The 22,446-nt window shown below is 42.0% G+C and overlaps 1 protein-coding gene across 3 annotated transcripts in view; it reads left to right on the forward strand.

The window, feature by feature from the left end:
* The window catches only part of LOC136867335 (uncharacterized), a 190,742-nt gene that overhangs the window by 77,857 nt on the left and 90,439 nt on the right, over positions 1–22,446 (forward strand). For all 3 annotated transcript variants that reach the window (XR_010859665.1, XM_067144498.2, XM_067144496.1), the window contains exon 2: positions 19,888–20,037. Coding sequence is in view for 2 of the 3 variants with exons in the window: in XM_067144498.2 (XP_067000599.1) it covers positions 19,888–20,037 (150 nt within the window). In the remaining variant the exon portion in view is untranslated. The remainder of the gene's footprint in view (positions 1–19,887; positions 20,038–22,446) is intronic.

A 22,446-nucleotide genomic window follows, 5' to 3' on the forward strand; every position in this document is an offset into this window, starting at 1 on the left:
AATGACTGACGCTATAATATACGGTTAGCTTATACAGCCATTAGTTGATACACTTACGCAATCTCCAAAAATAACTGTGATGTTACTCCCACACAACTCAAACTGATGCAGTTGTTGTGAAAAAGCCTAAGGCGGCTGTAAGGTATATCCTAAAAATGAGCTCATCGCTAAATCCACACAATGACAGAGCGATGACTCGACAGTTACGCTAGCAGTATTGCACAATGTTGCAATGTCAAAAGTTATTTCACACAATTTATCTATATCCGATATTATGCAGCAACTCTTACTTTACATGTCTTTAATGTTAATCTACACACACATATATAAATAACAAATTAACTACAATCACGCAAGCGATAATCAATTACTTCATAGCGAAATCAGATTACAGAATTGAATTAAATGATAATAATAGTTACAATAATAATAATAATAATAATAATAATAGTAATACAGATATAATCTTGTAACAGGATTTGAACCGTTACACTTTCCAGTCTGTCCTTCCTTGGTAAGCTCTGGTTATTTTCCGAACCCGACAGTAATAGGTTCGCGAGGCCTAGATAATCTTTCATTTTCATGTAATTCATGGAACTTCTCTTTATTTTCCCGATGCTTTCATTTTTCGAAGGGTCGGTCTGATTTAGTGTTAAGCCAGGATGGTTGCCTACTTGTATTTCCTCTTAACAAGATCACCATCACAATCACCACAAAGCAAGAATAATTCTGCCGACCTTAGTGGTACAGTCGATTAGTCGTTATCCTTCTGTTCCGTAGGTAGCTGGTTCGAACCCGACTGGGGTCGGTGGCATTTGACGGTATTTAAATGTGATAACTCCGTGTCGTTGGCTTCTGAGGCATTAAATAGCTCCTGAGGGATAAAATTTCGACACTATAGTATCTTAAAATCGACGGCAAAAAAAGGACATTAAACATTGTTATGATGTTATTCTTCCTGAACTTTTCCCAATTCATTGAGGTCGGTACTTGGTGTAGATTTTGTCCAGTTTACGGTCCGATGCCCTTCCCAACGTCAACCCAATGTGGAGGTATATATTACATTATATTTACAATTGATCTACATTTAGAACTGTCGCCAAAGTGACAGGTTCCTAATCAAATATTTGCCTAGTTGTTCTTAAATAATTTCAGAGAAGTTGGAAAATAATCGAACGTTTCCCTAATTTCTCTTCCTTTGAACGAATACATGCCCCAATTAGTTTTCTTGAATTCCACCTTCATGTTCATATTGTGTACTTTCTTACTTTTAAAAACTCCACTCAAGATTATCCGTAGTCTATACTAATGCCATTTCTGCCATCTCTCCACTGACAACACGAAACATACCACTTAGCCGAGCAGCTCGTCTCGTTACTCTAAAATCTACCCAGCCCAAAGAGTGTAAAATTTTCGTAACACTATTCGTTTGTATGAAATCACCGGGAACACACCGTGTTGCTTTCCTTTGGATCTGTTCCAGTTCTCGTATCATGTTATCGTCGTGAGTGTCCCATACATTGGAACCATACTCTAACTGGGGTCTTACCAATGACTTTTACGCCTTCTCCCTTACATCCCTATTACAAGCCGTAAGTACCCTCCTAACCGTATGAAGAGACCCATAACCCTTATTTACAACCTCGTTAATGTGATTACCCCAATGAAAATCTTTCTTTATATTAGCAGCACCTAGGTACTTACTGCAATTCCCATGAAATACATTTAACTCCATCAACAGAGTAATGAAAACTGAAGAGACCTCTTGTTGAAATTAACAACCTCACGTTTCACCCCGTTTATCAGCACCCCATTGTCTTCCGTTTATCTCACAACTTTGTCCAGGTCTTTTAGAAGTTGCTAGCAATCCTGTAACTTATTTACACTGACTTACCAAATGTCATGGGATAATCACCTAATAACGTGTGGGGCCTCTTCTGGCTCTGCGAACTGCAGTGAGACGCCGTGGAAGTGAGTCAACAAGTCCATGGTAGTCCTCTGGACGCAGCTGACACCAAATCGTTTGCAGAGCGGCCGCCAATGCTGGTCTGTTCGTGGGTGCAGGATCCATGGCACGGAGCCTGCGTCCCAGGACATCCCAGATATGCTCGATAGGGTTCATATGGGGGCTCCTGGGTGGCCATGGCAGTCGTTGGACCTCCGCTGCATGTTCCTGGAACCATTCCCGGGCGACGTGGGAGCGATGTGGCGGCGCGTTATCATCTTGAAACACCGCAGAACCGTCTGGGCGCTGGAAGGCCAAAAATGGGTGGAAATGGTCTCCGAGCAGCTCAACATACCGCGTACCATTCAAAGTCTCTTCCAGAACAACTAGGGGCCCATTCTATACCAGGAAAATGCACCCCAGACCATAACCGAGACACCAGCGCCCTGGACCACACCTTCGAGGCAGGCGGAATCCATCGCTTCATGTGGTCTGCGCCATACACGGTGCCTCCCATCGGCATGGTGCAGTTGAAATCGTGATTCGTCCGACTATATCACGTTACGCCATTGTTCCACTGTCCATCCCTGGTGACTGGAGACAAATGCGCGTCGTTGTGCCCGATGACGTTGGGTTAACAGTGGCACCCGTGTGCGGCGCCGGCTCCCATACCCCATAGAACCCATGTTCCTACGGATTGTCCACTGGGAGACGTGTCTAGCACGGCCTGTGTTGAATTGAGCCGTAATTTGTTGCACGGTTGCCCATCTGTCACTATTGACAATCCGTCTCAGATGTCTCCGGTCACGGTCATCGAGGATGGATAGACGGCCGGTCGTTCGTCTGTTGTGGACGGTGGCACCCGAATTCAACCATTTACGATACACCCTGGACACGGTTGATCGTGTGAAGCCGAATTCCCGCACCACTTCCGAAATCGCACTTCCCATCCGTCGGGTACCGAGCACCATACCCCGTTCGAACGGGGTCAGCTCACGACGACTTTCCATGTTACACCTGTCACATGCACAGCCACTGCTCACAAGGTCTCCTATACAGCTGCCGCTGGCACAGGGGGCGTGTGGTGCGCAGACAACACACCTGCGCATCAGTGCTCCGCTATCCCATGACATTTGCTCAGTCGGTGTATTACTCTATACAGTATAACTTTATCCGCAAAAGGCCTTATGTGTTATTCCATTTCTTTAAACATATCATATATATAAGAAAATAAAACATAAAGGTCCATTAATACTGTCCTGCGGGACCCCTCCCCCCTCTCTTAATCATTACAGGAGCAGATAACACTTCAATTCTCTGAGTTCTATTTTCTAGAAATGTAGCCACCTATTTAATCACTTTTTGACTAATCCAATAGATCTCATTTTCATCAGTAGTCTCCCATGACCAACCCTACAAAAGCCCTGAATAGGTAAATAGCGATACTGTCCCTTCGATCTCCTGAATCTAAAATATTTGTTATGTCTTGATGGAACCCTGAAAATTTGAGACTTACTCCAATGACCTTTCTTAACCCGAACTTCCTTATATGAAACCAGCTAGAAACACAAACCTGTTTAAGGGGACACTATAGTGAAATTTAATGAATTTCGAGGAAAATATCAAAATTGGGTTTAGAACTCTAAAAAAATACCCTGATGTGTGTTCTTTCGAAAAATGCTTTTATTTTTTAAATGGCCCATGCTCTACTGGACAACCCGTTCCAGTTGCTGCTTTCCCTTTCTTACGTCTCTCTCATTTGGATTTCAAATGTAATCTAAGCATTGAGTAGCAGATGTAGTATTCTGTATGATATAGTTTTAAAAATAATTTCAACATATCAGAGACTTGCATCAGATGCACTGCTACAAATGTGCACAAAAGGGAAGACACAAAATCCAAATGAGAGCCTTCACAGTGTTCTCTGGAATAAATATCCAAATGTCCAAAAGAAGGGTATTTGTTACTAGGAATAAACTTCAGACTGGTATTGTGAGTGCTGTAAGTTCGATATGGGGTATGTTAGAACACTTGAAGTCCTTCAGTACTGCTGTGGACATCAGTCACCAGCGAGACCAAAGGCGCTTACAGCAAAGCAGGAAAAGGAGCTCAGGTGAAAGCAAAGAGCTAAGGAAAAAGAATAAAGTGATGAAAATATCACTGGAGGAGAGAAGATAGAAGTCTGAAGGGTATACTTATTGTGCTGGACAGTTCTAAAATGAGTGAAGTTGCATAGATTTTTATTTTGCATTTTATGGCTTAACAAAATCTTCATGATTTCTTTCACAAAAATAATCCATCACGCAATTTTTGTCTGATGTAGGTGAAATTTTACACAGTAGTAGCTAGATAGTTGGTGCATAAATGTCAGTGTGTATTTTTCTGTTTAAGATGATTACATTTTTTGTGACCTACCAAATTTTGTGTGTACACATATTTTTTTAGAAAACATAAACATTACATTTTAAGAAATTCTACAGGCCAATATATTTCTCAAACAACAAACTGTGATACTGATGTTTGTTGGCATAACTATACAGCATATTTGTGCAAAATTTGGTGCCAAATGGAAAAATATTGTGATGCAAGGAACTTTTTTTAACAATGCTGGTAAAAGGAAAGTAAAAAAAATCCTACTCAAAAAGTTGTGTAGGTGCAATATTGAATGTTGGTTGCATTACTATATCTGAGGAGTTACACCGCAGAAAAAGATATGGAAAAAATTCATTGAAAAATATAGAAGTTAGAAATTTCACTATAGTGTCCCCTTAATATAATCAATTTTCCAGAGCTTACATGCAACACATGTCAGGCTAGATGGCCTGTAATAATCTGCTTTATGTTTATCACCCTTTCGTTTGTACACTGGAACTACTATAGTGACTCAACATTCATTTCGTACAGCTCCAAAGAAATCAAAGAAGTACTTCAGATATGATACTAGCTCCCCCTGCGGTTGGGGGCGGTAGAATGACACCCACGGTATCCCCTGCCGGTCGTAAGAGGCTACTAAAAGGGGCCCAGGGACTCTTAACTTGGGAGCGTGGGTTGGTGACCACGGGACCCTCAGCTGAGCCCTGGCATTGCATCCACTTACTTGTGCCAGACTTCTCACTTTCATCTATCATATCCGACCTCCCTTGTTCAACACTTGTTCCTTTCCGACCCCGACAGTATTAGGTTGTGAGGCCTAGCGAGTACTTCAATTACACGCCCTTCGTGGTCCTTGTCTTCCTTTGGCCGATACCTTCATTTTTCGAAGTGTCGGGTCCCATACATGTTTCCCACAGATTAGTGTTATATAGAGGATGGTTGCCAAGTTGTACTCTCTCTTAAAATAAAAATCACCACCACCAGCACCATCACTATGATACTAGCTTACTGTATATCCCAACCCATTGCTTTGTGTATCTCGAAAATCTCATCAATTTCCCTGCTTTTCTAGCTTTCAAATTTTGTATCTTTTTGTAAATATCGTCATTATTGTAGGTAAATGTTAGTACTCCACTAATATTAGTCATCTCCTCTACCTGTACATTATCCTTATGTTAAACTATCTTTACATACAGTTGACTGAATGCTTCTGCCTTCTTTAAATCTTCGCATGTATTGTACGCTCCCCCCGCCCATTAATGATTCCTGTAAAGTCATTTCTGGAACATGTTTCTGCCTTAAAGTACCTATATATACACTTCCATTTTCCATGTTTTTAAATTTGACAATTTTGCTTTACGTCACACCGACACAGAGAGGTCTTATGGCAACGATGGGATCCGCCTGTGGGTGGGGGCAGTACAATAACACCCATGGTATCCTCTGCCTGTCACAAGAGGTGACTAAAAGGGTCTCTAGGGGCTCTTAACTTGGAGGCGTGTGTTGGTGACCACAAGCCCATTAGCTGAGTCCTGGCATTGCTTCCACTTACTTGTACCAGGCTCCTCACTTACAACTATCCTGTCCGACCTCTGTTGGTCAAATTTTGTTCTTTTATAACCCTGACAGTATTAGGTATCGAGGTCTAGGTAGTCCTTAATTTTCACGCACTTCATGGCCCTTGTCATTCTTTGGCTGATACCTTCATTTTTCGAAGTTTCAGGCCCCTTCCATTTTCCCCTCTGATTAGTGTTAATAGGGGATGGCTGCCCAGTTGTACTATCTCTTATAATAATCACCACCACGACCGTACTGAGGACTCAGCGGCCATTGCCGTGCACCTCTCAGGCTTCTGGGCACAGCGTCCTACAAGAAGCGTCGGGTACGGAAAACTCGCAAATGTTCGTTCTTGTGGCGATTTTCTGGTTCTGGTAAGGTTGCTTGCTATAATTCGACTGCATTCTGACAATGAAGATCTGGAAAAACACCATCAGCGCTGTCTACTGACAATACTTACCGTAAAATGGCTGGACCGTAGAACAAGTATTATTATCTCGAAAGACGCCAGTACCACGAGTAATGAGGCAATGATTTTATCAAACATCAGAATTCGTACCTACTGTAACAGCTAAGGTTCGAATCCCAGCGTGGACGTTATTTCGAATGAATACGCCGTGATAACGTCAGGTAACAAACACACCAACTTTTTCTGAGTTAACTTCGATGCGAAAGCTTCACACCATTCTGGCATGGCACATTATTTACACGCATCAAGACAGCAAGTGCTGGCTATCGTCCAACACAGCAATTTTAGCATTCTTGAGGTAGCGATTCGGGGTGGGTTGTGTCGAGGGCTGTTCAGAGATGGATTCCGCAGTGGCGAGTGCCAGGTGACAATAGACGTCTACCGGGCACTAGTTTAAAGAGGGTTTCTATCAACGAAGAAGAAAACAGTTCAGTTAAACTGCACAGGAGAACTCGTTCTTAAACTCGGCAGAGCTCATGCAGGCGACCAATATTCCGGGATGTCCAAACAAGGTCCGTAAATGATTATGAGAAGCCGAACTCCAGTGCCCAAAAGCTGTCAAAAAAGGTCCTCTCTCCAATTAACAGAAGGTCTCCTTTGCCTTTGCCTTTGCCTTTGCCTTTGCCGAGATGGAGTTAAAAATCGTATTTAGGATCATGTGATCCTCTCTGACGAGACTTCAGTTCGGCGGAGGTCGAGCCAGTTCATGTTTAAAGACCACGGGGAACCTAGTACGACAAGAGATATACAGGGTGAACCCGAACACCACCGACAAACTTTCGGAGGTTGTTCAGGGATGCTTTCTGAGTATATTGGTATAATGGACCCGTGATCTCCGGTGGCTCGTTGCCGAGTAATTGCATTTCGTTTGGTTTGTTGCCTCAATTAGCCCTGTATCTGTATTGTACTGATCACGTATTTATTCGCACTATTTACGCCCACACTGGGCACGAAAATCTACCTTATACAATAAAATATTCTAAAAATACGTACATAAAAAATAAGTTCATTTTTTTAAACTTGACCATTTCTTCTTTTACCAAAACTTCTTCATTCTAGACGATCTTGCAGTCCGTTCTTCTGCTGATATAACATACTACTTACGTTTTGATGTTTTAAGTGATAGTTATGTATATTTGTTGTTTAGAATCTTCTTCTCTTTTCTGTTTTCAATTTGCTCTGTAGTAGTAGTAGTAGTAGTAGTAGTAGTAGTAGTAGTAGTAGTAGTAGTAGTAGTAGTAGTAGTAGTAGTAGTAGTAGTAGTAGTTTATTGACCTTCACAGGTTTCCACCCAATACATGGTTCAAATTTGGAATAGCCTAAACCAGTTACAGGATGCAAAAGTACAGTACATTAGAATCTAGTAAACGACATAAAATAAGAAACCAGCAAAATGAAATAAAATGAGACTAAAATACAATAAAAGGCAATCGGACAAATACTCCTTGGACATGCCATGAAGTCCGTCGGATACTCCGGGAACGTGACCCCCAAAGTGAGGGTCACCACAGCAGCCATCCTCGGTCTCTTCATGCCACGTCCAACTTAAACGTCATATGCGATGAACAATGACACACAGGCAAAATTACAGTGGCAAATAAAATGGCAGTGTTAATACGGCAATTAAAATGATATGGAAACTATAATAATAATACAAATAAACAAATGGCCCACGGTCAACTCACTTCCGGAGATCCGTTAGCCCTTGCAAAGGATAAGCGCATAATTAGAAATAAAGTTATAATAAAACATTGGCCGTACGGCACATGCAGTTATTGAAAGATCTACACCTCCCATCTGACTGGCCTCGCCGACTCGGCACATTCCGTCATATATCTTGGCCCAGTTACACTGCTGATCCAGCCCCCACGTTCCAACACTTGAACTACTTCCTCGTCAAAACAACGCCGTCTTTCTTCACAAACCAAACCATTAATTTGCTTAATAAACACACAAATGACCTTAAATCGGTATCCAACTTTATAATCTCATGCCACCAAGTCCATCTTTTATACATCGTACATCGACTCATCAATCAATTATAATTATGCACATAAATCATACTCTTATCCCTCAACTAATTACTCTACCAAATTACTTTAAGATACCAAGCCATACTTCATATTAAAATTACTATACTTCACTTTTAAATCCAATAAACAACATATCTAACATATACCAGCTATCATTACCCCAAATATTCAATTATCGCAACCTTCTAAAACCATCATACTTCACTCTTAAATCCAATAAACAACACCTCCAACATATTCACTTTTCTCAGCCTTATACCACCATATAACATCTAAACTATAAACAAACATCTCATAATCACACTTCACCATCCTTGAATTCACTATACAGGCACCCACCTCCATAATCACACCTCCAAGCCACATTTCACTAATAAATTCACCCTAATTCTTATACTTTTCCTAATTATTTTTCAAATTACCTTAAAATACCAAACAGCGCAACACCTTATCAATAAAATATGCTTATCCACCTGAGACCATCTCTTCTCCTTCAACTAATTACTCTTCCAAATTACCTTGAAATACTAAGACAGACTCCATATTAAAATTACCATACTTCACTCTAATTCAATAGACAACACATCTGACATATACCAACTATCATTACACCAGATATTCACTTTTCTCAACCTTATATCACCATATACCATCTCCACATTAAATTTTACCATTACAACTTATTAAAATAAACGCAACACACTTTCTATAAACAAACACCACTTATCAATTCTCTTCCCTCTCATTTCTTGAATTCTGTTATTCCGTCATCCATCACTTCTCCATCTCCACACTTAAACATTTCAGCAGGTTCCCTCCATACAGATAACACTATCACACTAACAAACTCTCTATCTATATTTACCGACTTAATAATATATACCTCCAGCTCCAGCTCCACCTCATCCTCTCCCTCTTTCTCACAATGAACACACCTACTTTCACCACAGACCACCGTTCACTTGCATACCAAATACAACTTCCTTTTTGTACTATATACACAAGACACTAGACATTTCAAATACAATTATCTTTTATCAGATAAATCACGCTCAATATCTCTCTAATCATGTATACAGTCACACTCTTTTTTTTAATACACTAATCATTTCGAAGACACTCCATATTACTTACTACTGCCACTTGTCTTTTTTGCTTCTCGTAATTACTCCTTCATTAGTTTAGCCCCATAGCTCCTTCAGACTCAGGCTTCTCCCTTTAGTCAAGGCGCCTCTTACTTTAGCTCCTTCCCTCCGACCATTATTTTCGATTCGTTTATGCCCACTCGACCTTTCCTGTGCCTCTTCTTCCATCACTGCTTCTTGTCTCCTACTTTCTTCTCTCGCGCAGACCTCCATCACTAGTTCATTTATTACATTCCTGGCTACTTCCATCCTCCTACCATTTGCTTCTTCATCGACTCTTTTCATGATTGCTTCAAAGGAATCACTTCTACACGGTGCTCCTCTCTTAGTGATATGCACATTTTCCACCTGCACTCCCTCATCTACACTCGTTTCGCCCTTATGTAAATCGTCTTCCATAGGTAAAAGCTTCTCTACTCCCCACTCCCGAGACCATTTTCCATTGGACACCACCAGCACTTGGCCTCTAACATAAGCTCTCAACCCTTGCAGTTTTGCTCTAATCAAATGCTTTCTCAGGATTTTGAAATTTATAATCCCATCTCTACCCCATCTCTCTTAATACACGTTTTTTCCCGTAGGTTTCCAGCATTTCTGATTATTATGTCCGCCATCAGTGAGGATATCAACGTGATCTTTATAGGTCTGCATCCCCTCCGCCTTCCTATCCGCTTTACGTCATCTATATCTACCTCACTGAAGTTTATTTTCATTTTTGTTGTATTACATCTACCTCTTGTATATTATGTTCACTTTAGACTCATTCTTCTCTTCTTGTTCTTCATAAATAAAGATAGCTTTCTCACGGTTTCATGTCTGTGGGCTTCAACTTCTTTCTTCAATGTCTCTACCTCCTCTTCCATGTTTTTTATTCTCTCCTTTAAAAGTTCTACCTCTCTCTCACTGTTTTCCACTTTGCCTTTGACTTCATTAGTGCTTTCTTGGATCCACCTTCTCGTCTTTTCATGCTCCTTGCCTTGTTCTTGTATCATTTAACTGCTCAAACGGGCAAAGTTCTTCTATAACGCTCTTGACCACTTTCCTTATTACTTCCACGTCCTCCCAATTCATATTGCCACTGCCCTGTGGTCCTGGGTTTAATTCAACACCCCCAATAACCAGTAGGACAGTGACCACCGAAGCCACCAACAGCATCTCGCCTTTCAGCCTCCTCCCTGAGCTGGCTTCCTTGTTCTTGGCTGTAACAAACTTCCCTGCCATCCTCCAATGATGGCCCTATATTGCTCGACGCTAGACATCTTTCTTATCACTCAACTCGTCCTGCCCGCACCTCGCTCCCACTCCGCTCACCTGGCACACTTCACACTGCACGTCCGTACTCCTCACTCGCCCTGGTTAGACTGTGCTCTGTAGTAATTTTCATTTCATCCAAATCTCTTTGTATCTCTTTAAACCAAGTGTTTTTGTTTTACTATTCCAAAAGGAATAAAATACTGTTTTAGAAGTCTAAAATTTGGCAAACAGAATATGTGTCCAAAAAATGCAGTCCTCCGGTTTCTCATCATGTCAATAATTGATTGTCTGTTGATGCTTGGGTATTAAGTTTGAATAATACACTGACTGACAGAGCAAATGCAACACCAAGAAGGAGTGGTCAGAACTTTATGCCAATTGCAGGGTAGACTGACGTCACGGAGGTATGCTCATGATGTGAAATGCGCCGCTGTGCTGCGCACGTAGCGAACGATAAGTGGGACACGGCGTTGGCGAATGGCCCACTTCGTACCGTGATTTCTCAGCCGACAGTCATTGTAGAACGTGTTGTCGTGTGCCACAGGACACGTGTATAGCTAAGAATGCCAGGCCGCCGTCAACGGAGGCATTTCCAGCAGACAGACGACTTTACGAGTGGTATGGTGATCGGGCTGAGAAGGGCAGGTTGGTCGCTTCGTCAAATCGCAGCCGATACCCATAGGGATGTGTCCACGGTGCAGCGCCTGTGACGAAGATGGTTGGCGCAGGGACATGTGGCACGTGCGAGGGGTCCAGGCGCAGCCCGAGTGACGTCAGCACGCGAGGATCGGCGCATCCGCCGCCAAGCGGTGGCAGCCCCGCACGCCACGTCAACCGCCATTCTTCAGCATGTGCAAGACACCCTGGCTGTTCCAATATCGACCAGAACAATTTCCCGTCGATTGGTTGAAGGAGGCCTGCACTCCCGGCGTCCGCTCAGAAGACTACCATTGACTCCACAGCATAGACGTGCACGCCTGGCATGGTGCCGGGCTAGAGCGACTTGGATGAGGGAATGGCGGAACGTCGTGTTCTCCGATGAGTCACGCTTCTGTTCTGTCAGTGATAGTCACCGCAACGAGTGTGGCGTCGGCGTGGAGAAAGGTCAAATCCGGCAGTAACTGTGGAGCGCCCTACCGCTAGACAACGCGGCATCATGGTTTGGGGCGCTATTGCGTATGATTCCACGTCACCTCTAGTGCGTATTCAAGGCACGTTAAATGCCCACCGCTACGTGCAGCATGTGCTGCGGCCGGTGGCACTCCCGTACCTTCAGGGGCTGCCCAATGCTCTGTTTCAGCAGGATAATGCCCGCCCACACACTGCTCGCATCTCCCAACAGGCTCTACGAGGTGTACAGATGCTTCCTTGGCCAGCGTACTCTCCGGATCTCTCACCAATCGAACACGTGTGGGATCTCATTGGACGCCGTTTGCAAACTCTGCCCCAGTCTCGTACGGACGACCAACTGTGGCAAATGGTTGACAGAGAATGGAGAACCATCCCTCAGGACACCATCCGCACTCTTATTGACTCTGTACCTCGACGTGTTTCTGCGTGCATCGCCGCTCGCGGTGGTCCTACATCCTACTGAGTCGATGCCGTGCGCATTGTGTAACCTGCATATCGGTTTGAAATAAACATCAATTATTCGTCCGTGCCGTCTCTGTTTTTTCCCCAACTTTCATCCCTTTCGAACCACTCCTTCTTGGTGTTGCATTTGCTCTGTCAGTCAGTGTATTTCACTTGCATACGTTGCTTCTGGTTTGATGACGGAGTTATAATGGCGAAATTTAGCATTACTTGAAAGAGACTGTTATTTGTAACTCGGCCATGCAATTTGTTGTGATCGTCTCAGTTCTAGAGTTCTATTATCTATTGTACCAGGAATGCTGGTACGAAACAGAGTTCCCGATGTTTAAAGTTGAACTCCGTGCGATAATGCCCGGCCGGCTTACAATGCATCAGCTGTGAGCAACGTGGAGCGTGTGACGTCACGTCCTGCAGATCTCAGTCAAGGCTAAATTGCGCCAGCCGAGAGAACATTCCAAATGTTCTATCATTAATAACTTTTGTTGGGACTAGAATACGATTAAATGAATAATGTCATCGTGTTGACCAATTTTTTGCCAACAACATTCCAAGTTTGAAGGAAATCCATCGAAGATTAAGGAAGATATTAAATAGAATAAAATAGCCCCAATTCTCCAGAATCGTGTATGAAAGGGAGGCATATTTTCTTGACAAGATGGTTCTACACCGCCGCGATGTGAGTTACAAGTTCGATTCTCGTCGAGTGTTTGAAAGTCTGCGTAATAATAACTTTAACTCTACGATGTTTCGTATCGGACTTAGAAAATTCAACACCGTTCGCGTGTGACAGAGAAGTTCCACTGTGAATTAAGACATGTCAATTTACGTGCATTTCATGGCATTAATTATTTGTGTGACCAGCACGGGTGTAATTAGCTTGTATTTTCCTCCCTCACGAGTGTAATGATTTCCAAATGATTAACTTAGTGTTTAAATCCAAAAGGTCTTCGAAATTTTTCCAAACAGTAAACTTCATACTATATGATCGACATAACCGAGTAAACCATTACGATCGAACTTATATTTTCTCAAATGAATGGCATTCTAAGTAGGACTCTATCACGATTTTGTGATTCCTTAAACTTGTGTTTTACGTGCGAAGGACATTTCTCGCATTCTTAAGATAGAACTTGTATCTGTAAATACATCGAACTCAGGAATGTTCTCGAATAGACTGTGTTTGCATTATAACATTATTACTTATAATCTAAGTGAATTGAAAGGGACTAATTTCAATACATAAAATCTTTATTTATTACAGTGATTAATTCCAATCAAAGACTGTATTTGCTTAATCAAATGAAGTGAACGGGACTAAATTCACAAGATAAAAATATTTATTTACAATTTATTACAGTGATGACTTCCAATCAAAGACTGTGAACTTAAAAGCAATCTCGAATGGAGTACTTTACTTTTTCATGTTATTCTTCAGCCGATGTTATTTGACTGTGATAAAGTGACATACTTATTGTTTCTTCCTAAGTGGCTGATACATCACAAGTTCAATTCCATTTTTTATTTCGAGTTAAGTTTCACATTTAACTCAATCTAATATTTTCGACTATGTAACTTCAACTGTAGTAACATTCAGTCTTAATTTTTCAAGTGCGATCAGATCTAAGTGACATTCTGTCGTTACTATTGATTTACAGTATTTTGAAACCATTACTCTGTCTAAACGAGTACATTTCGGGCACACGTGTATTGCCGTGTTCTATTTCTACATCTTCGAGAGCTTCTAGATCTTCTAGAATTTCGAGAACTTCGAGACATTCTAGATTTTCGAGATCTTCCAGACCTTCATGGGAAGACGATTCAAGGGTGAACGAGCAATAGTAGGACCGCAGTGTACATTAACAGCCCAGACCCAGGAGGGCACTCATAAAAGCTTCTGTACTGAGGTGATGTGAAATTTAACATTTATTTTTGTGAATAAAGTCTTCAACAATTTTAAGAAAGAGTCCATTATACTTCTTTCATCCCAATCTCTCCTTTCTGTAACAATTCAGATAGAGACCGGACTCACCCTGTGTCAGTCTCATTCCTAGCTAGCCGACTTGAACAATTATCCTGTTACACTATGGATGCTTTTTCATTACCATTCCAAGTGACGATTTCACCAAGATATTTAAATTTAATAACAAATGTTATTTTCTGAGTATTATTTAATATAATATATGGAGTGTCAACTTTAAAGGATGGCATCACTTTCGTTTACTCAAAAGATATTTTCAACCAAACCTTTGCTGCTAATCTTCCTAATACCTCTACTTGAAATTTTGCTTCTTGTATACTATTTGCTAATAGCTCCAGATCATCAACAAATGCAAGACAGTTTAGTCGAATACAGTATTTCCTCCAATCTTTACAGTCGGAGGACATACCTTACTCCATTCACGCATAACTTTTCCCAGCACACAATTAATGGGGATAATCCATCTCCCTGTTGAAGACCAGTGTGAATTTCAAATGGTTCAGAGATTTCATTTCTCAGAGTGACCGCAATAAGGTTAACAAGTTTCCGATGTAGACCAAATTCAGTAAGGATATGTAGTAATGATTCACGATGGATAGTATCATAAGCCTTTCGAAAATCAACAAAAGTTAATTTGTTCCTAATGCGTTGTTTTATACTGCACTAATAATAATAATAATAATAATAATAATAATAATAATAATAATAATAATAATAATAATTGGTTTAGGTCCGTCCTAAATGCTAGTTCTTGACAGACGCTGGGATGTCGGAATTTTGTCCTGTAAGTGAACTGTTCTGCATTGGTTACGTTCTGACCGAACAAATTTGAACACAGTGTGATAAAAGTGTATGTGTTTCGTCTGAAGATTGTTGCATTACTCTGTGTTTTGTGTTGTACGATTTAGTTATTGCATATTACAGTCTTGGCGTTACTCTGTGCGTTTTGTTAGGCCTATACGTTTTGGTTATTGCATATTACTTTTCTTTTACTGTTGTGAAGGTATTTTTACAGAAACAAGGATGATTGAGGTAACAAATTTTATAAATAATAATTACATTATTACTCTGAAACGAGCCACCAGAAACCACGTGTCCCTTATACCAATACAGAGTGTCTCAATCTTTTGGGTCAAATTGGAACGGGCGATAGTAGGTTCACAACCGATTAGCCTATATTGAGATAGGGAACCAATGGTCGGAAATGCATATTTATTATGTTATGGACATTTATTTATTTATCCGTGTCCGAAATCACTACAATATACACTGACTGACAGTGACAATGCAACACCAAGGAGGAGTGGTTCGAAAGGGATGAAAGTTGGGGAAAAAACAGAGACGGCACGGACGAATAATTGATGTTTATTTCAAACCGATATGCAGGTTACACAATGCGCACGGCATCGACTCAGTAGGATGTAGGACCACCGCGAGCGGCGATGCACGCAGAAACACGTCGAGGTACAGAGTCAATAAGAGTGCGGATGGTGTCCTGAGGGATGGTTCTCCATTCTCTGTCAACCATTTGCCACAGTTGGTCGTCCGTACGAGGCTGGGGCAGAGTTTGCAAACGGCGTCCAATGAGATCCCACAGGTGTTCGATTGGTGAGAGATCCGGAGAGTACGCTGGCCACGGAAGCATCTGTACACCTCGTAGAGCCTGTTGGAAGATGCGAGCAGTGTGTGGGCGGGCACTATCCTGCTGAAACAGAGCATTGGGCAGCCCCTGAAGGTACGGGAGTGCCACCGGCCGCAGCACATGCTGCACGTAGCGGTGGGCATTTAACGTGCCTTGAATGCGCACTAGAGGGGACGTGGAATCATACGCAATAGCGCCCCAAACCATGAAGCCGCATTGTCTAGCGGTAGGGCGCTCCACAGTTACTGCCGGATTTGACCTTTCTCCACGCCGACGCCACACTCGTCTGCGGTGACTATCACTGACAGAACAGAAGCGTGACTCATCGGAGAACACGACGTTCCACCATTCCCTCATCCAAGTCGCTCTAGCCTGGCACCATGCCAGGCGTGCACGTCTATGCTGTGGAGTCAATGGTAGTCTTCTGAGCGGACGCCGGGAGTGCAGGCCTCCTTCAACCAATCGACGGGAAATTGTTCTGGTCGATATTGGAACAGCCAGGGTGTCTTGCACATGCTGAAGAATGGCGGTTGACGTGGCGTGCGGGGCTGCCACCGCTTGGCGGCGGATGCGCCGATCCTCGCGTGCTGACGTCACTCGGGCTGCGCCTGGACCCCTCGCACGTGCCACATGTCCCTGCGCCAACCATCTTCGCCACAGGCGCTGCACCGTGGACACATCCCTATGGGTATCGGCTGCGATTTGACGAAGCGACCAACCTGCCCTTCTCAGCCCGATCACCATACCCCTCGTAAGGTCGTCTGTCTGCTGGAAATGTTCCGTTGACGGCGGCCTGGCATTCTTAGCTATACACGTGTCCTGTGGCACACGGCAACACGTTCTACAATGACTGTCGGCTGAGAAATCACGGTACGAAGTGGGCCATTCGCCAACGCCGTGTCCCATTTATCGTTCGCTACGTGCGCAGCACAGCGGCGCATTTCACATCATGAGCATACCTCCGTGACGTCAGTCTACCGTGCAATTGGCATAAAGTTCTGACCACTCCTTCTTGGTGTTGCATTTGCTCTGTCAGTCAGTGTATTTACAACTACTCTATTAACACTTTGTTTTTCCAGTATTCAACTGTCGAGATGGCACATTTATTGGCTTCCACCAAATCCTTCATACTACATGGTTTAGGCAGATTTCTACAGAGTAGAAGGTGTCCATGATCTTGCTTTTCACCACGCTCACACAAATCTTGATCACCATGGACATACACAGCGTACACCGCATAACAACAACGTAGCTCATAGTAATTGTTCAAAGTGACGACCACCAGTCTCAATGCATGCATGGCAACGGCGAATTAATTTCTGCCGCACTCTCTCAAAGATCCTTGGTGTCGGAGTGTCCGGTAATTAACGTCGGAGAACCAACATACTGCATCAATTGCTGGGCGAATACAAGGCGGTGGGGACAGTGTTATGATCTGGAAAATGTTCTCGTGGTATTATTTCAGTCCCATCATCCGTATGAAAGGCTCCATTGATCGAAATGTCCATGAATCACTCTTCGGTGATCACGTCCACCCGGGCATAACAATTATCTTTCCTCGGTAGTATAGGATGTTCCGGCACGATAATGCGCCTTGCCACACAACTATAAGTGTCCGCGCATAGCTGGAAGAGCACGATGAAGACTTCATTCCCTTGTCCTGAGACAGCCCCGATCTCAATCCATTTGAACATACAGTACGTGTGACCACCTCGATCGTCGTGTTCGCCGTCTCTCTCCTCCACTACGCACCCTTCAACAGTGGTAGAACTCACTGCAGACGGCATGGCCTTAGATACCTGTGGAGACCAATCAGCACCTGACTGTGTCACTGCTAGCACATCTGGCTGCTGTCCCTACTTCGAAGGCCAGTCAGCTTGACATGTGTTGTTTGTATGCTCTAGAAAAGAATTCTTTCTGATTATATTAGACAAGTTTGCGAAAGTACTAGCTGGTTTGAAAGAAAATGTATTCTAGTGAAGCTCAATTTATAGGATTCCAGCAATATATCAGATATTTTAGATTCAGGAGGTCAAATATACTGACCTACCCAAGGCCTTTGATAGCGTAGATCATAGGAGATTACTTACGAAAATGAATGCTACGGTATTGGACTAGACAAAAGAGTGGTTGAATGGGCGGATAAATGTGTAGAAAATAGAACTCAGAGAATTAGAGTAGGTGAAGTGTTATCTGGTCGTGTAATGATTAAGAGGGGGTCCCGTAGGACAGTATTATTGGACCTTTGTGATTCATATATACATAATTGATATGAGTAAAGAACTGGGATCACAGATAAGGCTATTTGCAGATGATGTTTTACTGTATAGGGTGGTAAACGAGTTGTAAGGTTGTGAACGACTGCAGGAGGACCTAGACAATGTTGTGAGATGGACAGCGGACAATGATATGATGGTAAATGGGTTTGAAAGTCCAATTGGCCAATCAGCAGAAGTCCAATCATCACAGTATCGAGCAAATTGTAGACGTTGTAATCGATGTTCTTGTGTTAGTAGCCTATAGGTGTAGTCGACCTCCGTTTACTCCGGAACCCCATTCCCAGAAGGACTAGCTGAACTATTGCAGTAGAGACGTGTCTGGATGTCCCCTGCTTCGTTTGGACGGTGAACTGTTCCACTATAGCTTATCGGTTGGCCTTTATGCACCGCCATAGTTGACGTTCACCTTGATTATTAATGGCACGTGGAGCTCCGCATTTTCCATGACGGTTATTCTCAATGTTGTCATTCGTCCACTCACTTAACTTTACCCCAGATACACGTTAAAAATTCACAAACGTCGTTGTTTCTGAAGTACTGCCCCCATTAGACCGAAAGCCCATAATCATCCGTTTATGCAACTCGGTTAAATCGTTTCCCAGGACAGCAGGAAGTGCAATGTGTACAGCCAGCCTGTCGGTCGCATTATATATCCGCTTTACCAGCCCACGTCATGAAAAGAATCAATCCCCACAGGACTCCTCGAGCATACGTTAACCACAGTGTTCTTGGGAAAAGACCAAAAGGAAACCGTCGTGATGTTTGGGAGAAGCAGATTGTCAAGGACCTTCAAATTCGAGATGTAAACTAGCGTCGCATATACACAACATCTGTGGCTCATACACAACCGCACTCGGCTTGTTGGAGCGAAAAGATAATGATGCTAATGACCGCCCCACGTCTCGGGGCTACGCACTGCGGAAGGCACATCTAGCCGGTGGTAATAATAATGTGATTCGACTGTGTATGTTTCAAGAGAATACAGGCACATACTGGCTTGGACTGGGTAGGCGCTGGCTCCGCTGGCTGTGAGGAGCGCGCAAGGCCAGCGGACATGACAAATGGTGTGATTAATAAAATTAATGTTATTGGCGTTACGTCCCACTAACTTCTTATACGGTTTTCGGAGACGCCAAGGTGCCGACATTTAGTCCCGCAGGAGTTCTTTTACGTGCTAGTAAATCTACCGACACCAGGCTGACGTATTTGAGTACATTCAAATACCACAGGATTGAGCCAGGATCGAACCTGCCAAGTTGAGGTCTGAAGGCCAGCGCCTCAACCGTCTGAGCCACTCAGCCTGACACAAATGGTGCGTGAGTGGAGGGGAAGTATAGGAGAAGCGGTCAATTCAATATTTATTTATTTATTTATTTATTTATTTATTTATTTATTTATTTATTTATTTATTTATTTATTTATTTATTTATTTATTTATTTATTTATTTATTGCTTTCTGTTTCGTGCCCTATTTCCTACCAATGAACCTATGTTGTTTTCACTGAAAATTATTTGATCATTTAGACTGATAACGATGTTTATCTAACGAAAATAATTTATAATCGTGTACAGTTATCGAATAAGAACTTTCTATTGGCCATAATCTGAAACTTTTTCAGAGTGGTGGAATTGGAAGAAGATTTAGAACATACAAATCACTTGGAAAGCTAGAAGACTTGATTATACAAGAAAAGTCAAGCAAATCATGGCATGATATCACGTCAAAAATTCCGGGTCCTGTACAGATGGCCTCTCCAAAGTCGTTTAAGGTAAGTAAACAATCCTGACAGTAGTTTGCATTATAATATGAAAATTGCCGTTTTTATGACGAGGGTCCAATACGCTGGAACCATATCTAGTTCGTTTCTTACAAGAGACTTAAATGCCCTCTCATTTACATCATTACTGCAACCCTTGAATACCCTCATAACCAAGTGCAGAGATCTGTACCCTTTATTTACAATGCTATTTATGTGAGTACCCCAATGAAGGTAATTATTTCCTTATATTAACACCTAAGTAGGAATTTTCACCCCATCAACACAATAATTCAATATGAGCTGATTTTTCCTATTAATGAAACTCTCAACCTGACCTTAACCCGTTTATCATCATACCATTGTCTGCTGTCCATCTCACAATACTGTCGAGGTCTTTTTTGCAGTTGCTCACAATATTGTAACTAATTATTACTCTATACAGTATAACATCATCCGTAAAAAAGCCTTACAGTATCTCTGATTTCAGTTGTTTACTCGTATCATTTACATATGTAGCCTAATAAAACATAAAGGTCCAATAATACTGCCTTGAGAAATTCCCTTCTTAATGATTACAGGATAAGATAGTGCTTCACCTATTCTAACTAATTATCTGAGTTATATTTTCTAGAAATATAGCCACCCATTCAACCACTATTTTGTCTAGTCCAATCGCAACATTTTTGTCAATAGTCTCACATGATCTACCCTATTAAATGCCTTAGATAGGTCAGTCGCGATACAGTCCATTTGACCTCTTATATCCAAGATATCTGCTATATCTTGCTGGAATCCTACAAGCTGAGCTTCAGTGGAATAACCTTTCCTAAATTCAACCTTTCTATCGAAACAGTTATTAATTTCGCAAACATATATAATGTAATCAGAAAGAATGCTTTCCCAAAGCTACATGCAACACATGTCAAACTGACTGGCCCGTTCTTTTCGGCTTTATGTTTATCACCCTTTACTTTATACACAGCGGTTACTATAGCAACTCTCCATGCATTTGGTATAGCTCATTTATACAAACAATAATCATAAAAGTAGTTCAGATGTGGTACTATATCCCAATCCATTGTCTTTAGTATATCCCCAGAAATCTTATAAATTCCAGCTGCTTTTCTAGTTTTCAACTTTTGTATATCATTGTAACAGGGGCGGCTTTTCCAGTGAGGTAGGCGAAGTGCCACTTCACCATTTATTACCAGAATTATTTTTTAAAATTTATTTTTCTTATGACATTTGTTGGTTTAACGGAAAGAAAATGTTTTTCGCACGGCATTTGGAGCACCATCAGCTCGCATCACTTGATGCGAACCAGGGAAACTCACGAAAACGCCGGCTATCGGCCACAGTACGGCGCGTGAGATTGAGTGAAGACGAGAGATTCCGCAGCTGGCTCTACCTCCCAAGTGCTCCCTCCTACCGCTTGGCCTTGGCGGTTGCCATGCCAGCCGTAACGTCATCCGCGTACTTTCATCATAGCGGAATGTGTAAATGAAGTTGCCGTAAGATCGGAATGTTTCGTCTTCCCTGCGTCATCCTGTGTGAAGTACGAGTACTTACGAATCGAGGTTCATTTGTAGTGTTGTGCTGTTTTATTTAAACATGTATCCTGTTTATGATATAGTGTTTATTTGATTAGAAACACCATTTTCACGTTGGAGAAACGAAGATCAGAATGAAGTTCTACGTTTTGGTCGCCCTACTGAATCACTGCAAATTTGTGCAACAAAAGAAGTGAAACATTCTAGTAAATCTTACAATCTTAGTTTCAAACGATCCTGGTTTAAGGAATTTCCATGGTTGTGCTCCTCTCCAGCTCTACAGAAGTTGTTTTGTTGGCCCTGCTTTCTCTTTAGCTATAAAAATAACATTTGGAATAAAGAAGGATTTTCAGCCCTTTTGAACATAACACGTTCTTTACATAAGCACTCAGACTCTGCAGAACATATAAAATGCCAGCTAGATTTGAAGACTTTGAAAAGAAACAAAAATAAGATCTCTGATGCCCTGAAGGAAAATGATAGACTGTATATTGTGCAGTTCAATGAAAATGTACGTTTAAATAGGCTTTTCCTTCAGTTGGTAATTGATGCAGTGCTCTATTTAAGTAAATAAAAACTAGCTTTTCGTGGTCATGATGAAACATTAAATTCAATAAATCGTGGTAATTTTAAGGAATTTTTAACATTGCTGGTATCAAGGAGTCCTGCAGAAATACAAAACCAGTATTCTAAGAAAACAGTGTGTTTAGTGGCGAATCAAAGAGTATTCAAAATGAGTTAATCGAGTGCATTTCAAAATACATCGATAATTTCTTAAAAACACAATTGACGAGTGCTGATTTTTTCCTGTTCAGGTCGACAGATATCACACAGGTGTCTCAGTGTTCTGTAATTGTGAGGTTTGTTA

This window comes from Anabrus simplex, chromosome 3 (assembly GCF_040414725.1).
Source record: "Anabrus simplex isolate iqAnaSimp1 chromosome 3, ASM4041472v1, whole genome shotgun sequence".
Lineage (NCBI taxonomy): Eukaryota > Metazoa > Arthropoda > Insecta > Orthoptera > Tettigoniidae > Anabrus > Anabrus simplex.